The sequence below is a fragment of the Agelaius tricolor genome, unplaced genomic scaffold (genome assembly GCF_023055355.1).
Source record: "Agelaius tricolor isolate 1412-34295 unplaced genomic scaffold, bAgeTri1.0.p SCAF_5, whole genome shotgun sequence".
Lineage (NCBI taxonomy): Eukaryota > Metazoa > Chordata > Aves > Passeriformes > Icteridae > Agelaius > Agelaius tricolor.
Genome location: NW_027269265.1, coordinates 47,424,377 through 47,432,134, shown reverse-complemented (window position 1 = coordinate 47,432,134; position 7,758 = coordinate 47,424,377). Strand labels below are relative to the sequence as shown.

Sequence of the window (7,758 nt, the reverse complement as noted above, 5' to 3'; positions counted from 1 at the left end):
ACGGCGTTGGTAAGAGGACCCACGCCATTACTATAAATCTTTGTTACTATACATTTTTGTGGATGTACCAAAGCAGAGCCCCGGTGTGTCCCGTCTGTCTGTCAGGCAAGCACCGACCGGCGGCCAGGTGCGGGGCACTCTGCGCTCCGCAGTGAAAGCAAACCCTGGGAGCAGCGGGGCTGCCGGGCCACCGCCATCCGCACACCGGCACCGCGGGGTACCCGGCCTGGGGAGGGGGCGGGCTGCTGGCACACCTGAAGGGACAAGACCCGGGGCCTCCACCTCACCTCGGGCAGCGGGGAGCCCCGGCTGCTCCCGAGCGCCCGCCGCGAGGTGCGGGGGAGGCGGGGCGAGAGTGCGGCCCCACCCCCGAGTAATAATAAAAACTAAATTCAAATAAAATGTTAAAAACTGCCAGGGCAGGGGCGGTGATTTGAGGGGAGGGTTGCAGCGGGGCCGCGGACGGCGGTGGGTGGGTGTGTGTGTGGGGTGTTTGTGTGTGTGAGGGGAGGGGGGGGGGGGGCTGCCGGCTGCCGGCGGCGCCACGCGCCGGGCGCGCGCGGGGGCGGGTGCGCGCGCGGGGGAGGGCGCGGGCGGGGGCGCGGCGGCGGCGGGCGCGCGTGGCGCGGCGTGCGCGGCGCGTGCGGCCGGCGGGGCCCCGCGAGCGGCGGCGGCGGCGGCGGCGGCGCGTTGATAAGGGGCCGGCCGGCAGCGGGACTCGCCGCAGAGGCGCGGAGCGGCGGCGGGAGAGCACGGGCATGGGGGTGAACTGCCCCGCGCTGCCCACCCCCGCCTCCTTTGCCTCGCTTTAAATTCAGTTTTGAGATTTTTTTTTTTCTTAGTTTTAAAGTTTTGGTTGTTGGTTTGGTTTTCTTGGTTTTGTTTTGTTTTGTTTTTTTTTTCCCGCCCGCCGCCACCGTGGCCGCCCGGCGATGAACGGCGGGGCTCTGCCGCCGCTGCCCCCCGCCGCAGCCCGCGGCCGCCGGCGGCCCGCCTCCCCCGAGCTGCTGCGCTGCAAGCGCCGCCTGGCTTTCGCCGCCCTGCCGGGCACCGGGGCGGCGGCGGCGGCCGCCGTGGCCCGTCGGAACGAGCGGGAGCGCAACCGCGTGCGGCTCGTCAACCTGGGCTTCGCCGCCCTCCGCCAGCACGTCCCGCACGGCGCCGCCAGCAAGAAGATGAGCAAGGTGGAGACCCTCCGCTCCGCCGTCGAGTACATCCGCGCCCTGCAGCGGCTCCTCGACGAGCACGACTCCGCCGCCTCTTTCCCCGACGGCCGCGGGCGCGTGGCCGTCGGGGAAGTTGGCGGCGGCGGCGGCGGCTACTCCTCCGCTTCTCCCTCCTTCGCCTCCTCCGCGCCCGGCTCGCCGTGCTCCTCCGAGGAGAGCGGCTACGACGTGGCGCTGAGCCCCGAGGAGCGGGAGCTGCTGGACTTCACCAGCTGGCTGGGGAGCTACTGACACGGCGGGAGGTGAGGGGCAGCGGAGGGAGGGGGCGCCGCTCCCTCGGGGGAGCGGGGCACGGACCCACCGCGGCTCTCCTCACGTCTCTCCGCTCAGCCCGCAGCGCATCGGCACCCGCGGTCTCGGCGGCGGCAGCATCCCCACAAAGTCCTGGCCTCCACCCCGGCGTGGCCCCGCTGGCTGCTCTTCTCGCCGGGTTCAGCCGTCGTCTTCTGGCTGTGGAAAGTGCAATGGGGTAGTTGGCTGCGGGGTGCCGCTCCTTGCGCGGGGACAGCGGCTCCGCCTGCCCGCCGGGAGCTGCCGACCCACGGAGAGGATGCCCGAGCGAAGCTGCTTTCCCCCGCCGCTGCTGTCTGGTGTTGCTTTGGAGGGGTGGAAAAGGAAAAAAAAAAAAAAAAAGACATTAGAAACACTTGATACTTCCTTATTTCTGGAGGGGGAGGGAATTTTTTATCATGTCAGATTCTATTTTATATGTAACTTGAACTGCCTATAGGGACATTGGTGTATGAAGACTTATTTTTGTACAGCAAACCTTAGAGAAAAGGGATATGATGGTTCTATTTTTAGCAGGTCCTATCCACTTGTTCTTGAACACTACCAGCTGGAATGTTTTGGAAACATACATATTATAGATGCAAAGGTATTTGTTTGGTTTGTTTTTTTTTTATTACTATTCTCTCCAAACACTTTGGTAAAAGACTGTAAACTTATGTTGTGTTTTAACGTGATGTCTGAGTTTGCCTGTGTGAAGGTCCGCCTCTCTGAAAACTGAAGTTTTTTAAAAAAAAATGTATTGAAGGCATTTTTGTATGCACTTGCTAGGGTTTCGTATGTTGTACATATGCAGTTTTTAAGAGAGTATAATATTTTATGTAAATTGACTTTATAAATAAAAATCTATTTATAAATGGCTTCAGGGCTGTAAGATGTATGTGTGTATTTGCCAGAATTGCCCAAGGTGACTTAACTGTGGCCTGAAGAGGTGGGAGAGGGGAGTAAGGAGCAGTACAGCAGAGAGGCAGTTCTCCCTGGACAAGGTTTCACGTGCAGAAAGGAATAAGGAGCGGCATAGCATAATCTCCAGGCTTACTTTTCTTTCCCCCAATCAAGTTTTATAAATTCAGTGCTTGGAGCAGGTCCTGCTGGGAAGATGTGGGGAGCTGCAGATGTGCGTAGGAGACAAGGCAGGTTCGGTGCTGCTAACCCCTGTCCTGAACATGCAGAAAGTGCAGCTGCAGGAGGCTGTGCCTGGGATGCTGGGAGACTCACGGGAAGGTAAAGAGGAAGTGGGTATCTGAAGTTTGCTTGTCCTGGCAGCAGCTCTCAGGAGGAAGGTTGGGGTGCCTTTATTCAGGGAAGCAGCACCTCTGAGAACAGTGTTGTCCTTTAAAAACCACCCCTAACCACAGTGTCCCACCTGTCCTACTCTAACTTGAGCTGCATGTACAGAGTCTTTATCTAAAGGCAATAATGTGGCAAATGTGAATCACTCCTTGGAAACTATAGGCAGACTCAAGCTCTGTCCATTACTTTTGGGCTCATACTGAAGACTTGCTTCAGGGCAGGTGAGCCAGAGGTAAAAACTGTGTGGGTAAAAATGCTGTGAAATAAAACACAGGGCTGATGCCATGAAAAACTATGGCAGAGACTGTTAATTCCCTTAGAGAGCTCTAGTGAATGTTAGGAGTTGAATGGAGCAAAATGGGCTGGCCTGTAGAATATGCTGAACGAACACAAAGCAGAAATGGTTATTAAAATTGACCTACTTTACAGGGACCCTCTGTGTAATCTCTGCTGCCTTATTACTGTGAAGGTAAAATTTTTCAGGAGTGTCACTCAGCAATTCCAGATTCAGGAATTGCAGTGGATACTCCGTAATCCAGATCTGTAAGAGTATCCCACATACATGATTCCATTTGAAGAAGAAACAAAAACCTCCAAAACAAGCCATGGGAAAATGAAGGCTCTAAGAGCAAGCAGCATTTAGGAGCCTGCAATCAAGAGCAATAGCTACTGTCCTTCAAGTTCATTCCCTAATAAAAGTTGCTCTAATAAACTGTCCCTTTGAAAGTGACAGAGAATTCAAATGCTTGATAAATGTCTTGCAAAGGTTTTATACCCTTTGTGGCTCTTCAGCAGTACCCCAGGTAGGAGCAAGAGCTGTGGGCTGATGTGGGCTGTGCTCAGCAGCAGCAGGGAGGGAGGGCTGGTGGAATGGGGGAGTAACATGGTTCCTTTCCCCAGAGAGATTGAATGGCTTCATCCTCACAGATAACCTCCAAAAAATTAGCCAAACATAAACTCATATAGACTCTCACATATTTATTCTCAGCCTAACCAAAATAATGTCACCTTTTCCTTTTCAAGCAGTTTAGAAATTGGGACTGCTACATTGGTCTGCACAAGTGTCCCATTATTGCAGAATGCATTTTTTTAAAGCATGTTACTACTGCTGGGCAGGGTGTTTGTTTTCCTTCCTTAGGTGCACTGATCATTTTAGTATTTCCAAAAGCAGTATTTGGCTCTCAGTCAAGTAACTCCCAGCATTGTTACCATGTTCATCTGATCACCGAAGATACCATTGCAGCAACTTTGAAGCAGTATCAGCTGTAACTCTATTGGCAAGAAATCAGCTGTAAGCAATTTTCACTTAAGCAATACTGATATCAGGGGGAAAGAGCTTAGTCAGCATCACAAGTTACCTTAATGCTGTCAGTCAGAACTATAGGGAAATCAGAAAGGTACAATTTTATTTTAAAAACCCCACAGTGGTCATGAGTCTTCCAAACAATTGAGGGGGAAGAAGGCGTGAGAAAAGGATGTATGTGGGTTTTAGAAACACAGAATGGACAGAGGGACTCCTTTCCCCAGCCATGGTCGTGGTGGCAAGTCACTAGCAGATTCTCAGATCAACCTGTTGAAGAGAGCTCTGCTACACCAGAGAGAAGGGCACTGAATCACTGTGCCCTCTGAAGGAAGCATTAGGGAGGATGCAAGGGAGGTTCTGTGGCAGTTGCAGCAGGTACCTTACCCAGCCCAGCTCACTCATCTTCAGCACCACCTGAAGACTGCTTGGACCTCCTTGAGAAGTCTTCTGACCCTAAAAACTCACACCTAGAACTCTACTCCATTTATGCAAAATACTTGCCAGTTCAAAGACTTGGAGATGAAAGCCCTTTGACCATGAGAGTCACCTGTCAGCAGCAAGAGTAAGAGCAGACCTGTCTCTCAGCCAGGTACTTCCCCTGCTTGAAGGAGCCAGCTACACTTGCTGATGGGACCCTCAGTGTCTGGGTTGGCTGCCATCAACCAAGAGCTCCCCTGAGGGACTCCAGAAAGCCTGGGTGCCTGCCTAAACTGCTACACGAAACACTTGTGGCCGGGATGGGGAATGCCTCTGATGAGAACATCATTTCTCTTTAGATGTACAACTAGAAACTCAGTGCCTAAAATGGAAACCCTAGCTCCCAGCAAGACAAAAACCCAGCCCTAAGGTACAGGGCTGCAGGAAAGTCCTGTAGTCAGATTCAGGCGGAAGATAGGCTGAGGAATTCTGAGAGTTAAGAATAAAAAAAAGGCTGGGGAATCCAGGGGGCATACAGGGCTTGTCAATGTGCAGATACAAAGCACACTTCTGTAAACCTCTCACATCTCCATCCACCCATGGGTTCCCATTTTCCCAAGCAGCACTTCACAGGCCGCAGACATGGCTAACAAAGCAGAAACAAGTTGCAGGATGGTGTCAAGATTAGCTGCCCCCATCCCCAGGCAGAAAGAACCCTTCCATTTTCAACCACGGTCCCCTCCTTGGCATTTTTTTGTTACTCAGACTGAAGCTCTTCTTGTTACTCAAAGCACTTAAACCCCAGTACATGGTAAAAATGTGCATTACAGCTTGGTGGTGTTTAAATGATGATGTTGTCTGTCACGGGCAACCTCAGCTTCGGTTCCGTGGCTACACTCCTTCCAAATTTCTCCACAAACTACTGAAAATAATTTTGAAGGAAGGGCCTGTGCAGTCTGTTTGAAGGCTTGTACACCACAGGAAGACCTAGGAAGCAGGCAGGGGGATACCCTGCAGCATCCCCATGGCAGAATGGCATTGCTGGTCCTCCTTGCAGGGAAAGTGGCTTGAGCAGAGCCCAGCACCACAGAAAAGAGAACATCTGGAGATAAGAGTCTAAGGGAAAAGGGCTCTCTCCTGTTCCTACCACCACAAGATATCACCAGTAAATACCCTCTTTGCCACAGATCATCGTGCAGAAAATAGCCCACGATTGGTTTCAATGTAAAACAGCTCACTTTACATTAACACCTCATAAAGATCTTGTTACGGACGGACAGCAGGCAGCGAGGGAGCTCCTGCGAATCAGCTTGTTGCTGCCTCCCCTCCCATCCGTGAGGAGCAGCCGCCAGGAACGTACCTGTCCTGCCAGCCTTTGGTCTGAGTACCGAGGCTTTTCGGCTGCCACGGTTCGTGGGCAGACGGCTGTGTGCCGAGACTAGTCCCGAGGTCATTTCACTCTTTTCATGCAGGTCACAGAATAGCTGGCTAACAGCTACAATTTTCAGGCATTTCTTATCTGGATTGGATGCGGGCCAGGAGGCTGGGAGGGTGCATAGCCAGGAGTGAAAGGCAGCCCCTTGCACAGCTGACGGCAGCAGAGCTGCCCTGGCTTTGCCCAGCTTGGGCATTGGCCAACGAGGGCTCGATTTGCTTCCCAGAAAGTGCCACCAACAAAGCATTAGCCAAAGGCACACCTGGGAATAATGGGGCCAACAGCAGGAAAGCAGCACCAGGTGTGATCACAAGTGAATGTCACACCCTAAGGAGGCTATCGGGCACTCTAACAAATGGCTTAGAATTCCGGGGACACCATACACGCCCTGCTCCTTTGGAGCTTTGTGCACACAGGAACAGAGGAGCTCTGCCAGCTGCTTTCAGAGACTCACTGCAGGTCTTCTCAAGCCAGTCCCTGGGGCTTGCTCTTTGGAGAAGTGAGTGGGTGCTCCTGTGGCTGTCTGAGAACATGAAGGGGTTTTAGACTTATAGATTCTCAGTCTTTTTAATATATTTGAGTACTTTCTTCCACCCATTATTTTCCCATAACAAAAATCTAATCAGAATAATGGTAAAGCTAATACAAAAAAGAGAGAGGTGCATGGTGAAGGCCCTTCCCAGTAATAGAGGCTGGTTTGCACCTCTGCTGTCACCATCTTTGAGAAGGGAAAATTGAAGGGGAGCATCAGCATCCTTAGCTTAGGGGAAGTGTTGCAAAAACATCAGAGACTGAGATTTCTGCTGTAAATTAAATTGAGAGTCTCTCCTGTTCTTGAGAGCCTACAGTCAGACAAAGATCATTGTTCAGGTCAGGATGACTAAATTCTTGTTTTCTGCAGGTCACTGCCTGCCCCCTTACTCCTGCTGTCACCTCTCTTTTGTCCCCAGGCACAACAAAGTGGCAAAAGAGTAAATGAAGTGATGCCCACCAGTCCTATCACAGCTGTGCTACAGGTGAGGCAGGAGAGAGATACTCATGGAGAAACCCCAGCTAGATGGCAGGCTCCAAAACCAGCACCCACACATGGTGAGCAGGAAAAGCCCAAGACTAGACACACATTTGTTATCTGCCAAAGCCATCAGTGTTGTTGTAAAAGAGAGGAGAAATAAACAGTCATGTAGAGAAACATAGAAATGGAAAGGAGAAGCAAGTGTAAGAAAGTGGTCAGCAGTGGAAAGCATAGTGCATTAAATCAGAGCAAGAAGCACAGAAAAATGATTCAGGTATTGGTCTGTGACACCCTTCCCTCCCCTTCCATAAATGCTTTTGTTTATGGGTAGATGTTAATAACAGCAGAAGCATAAACATCAGAAAAGAAGAAACCTGTGGTAAGGCTGCAGGGACCAGGGCAGTGCTTCAGGCTTTGACCTGTGAGCATCCACTTTGCTGCTGGAGAAGCCTCAGTTCTCTCCTTTCATCTCCTGGCCTCAGCCCCAGCACTCACAGCCTGCAGTACAACAGTTATCCAGTCACCAGACCCAGTAAATTGTGCTTGCTTTTTAAGTTGTTTGGTTTTGCCTTTTTTTTTAAGGGAAGAGAAACCAACAAAGAGGCATGATAGCCCCAAGGGGAATTTTCTGTTAAAGTCACTGCCAAAAGAATGACCAATTTGTAAGTGAAATGTTGACACTTTTATAACGCAGCAAATATCTTTCCCTTGAATGAAGCACTTCAATATTTTTTTTTGGAAGAAAAGATGAATTTTGTCAGGACGTTAAATACTAGTAGGAAGT

At 51.4% G+C, this 7,758-nt stretch overlaps 1 protein-coding gene across 1 annotated transcript; it reads left to right on the top strand.

Annotated features, from left to right (window-relative positions):
• The first annotated feature begins 732 nt into the window (after positions 1-732).
• On the top strand, positions 733-2,374 carry ASCL2 (achaete-scute family bHLH transcription factor 2). Its single transcript, XM_071428427.1, has 2 exons — positions 733-1,468; positions 1,557-2,374. Exon 1 carries the CDS (start codon positions 933-935, stop codon positions 1,455-1,457), a length of 525 nt encoding a protein of 174 aa, XP_071284528.1. The 5' UTR covers positions 733-932; the 3' UTR covers positions 1,458-1,468; positions 1,557-2,374.
• The last annotated feature ends 5,384 nt before the right edge of the window (positions 2,375-7,758 follow it).

Excerpts from the sequence above, each read along its gene's own strand:
- ASCL2 (XM_071428427.1), top strand. The coding sequence starts at position 933 with ATGAACGGCGGGGCTCTGCCGCCGCTGCCCCCCGCCGCAGCCCGCGGC.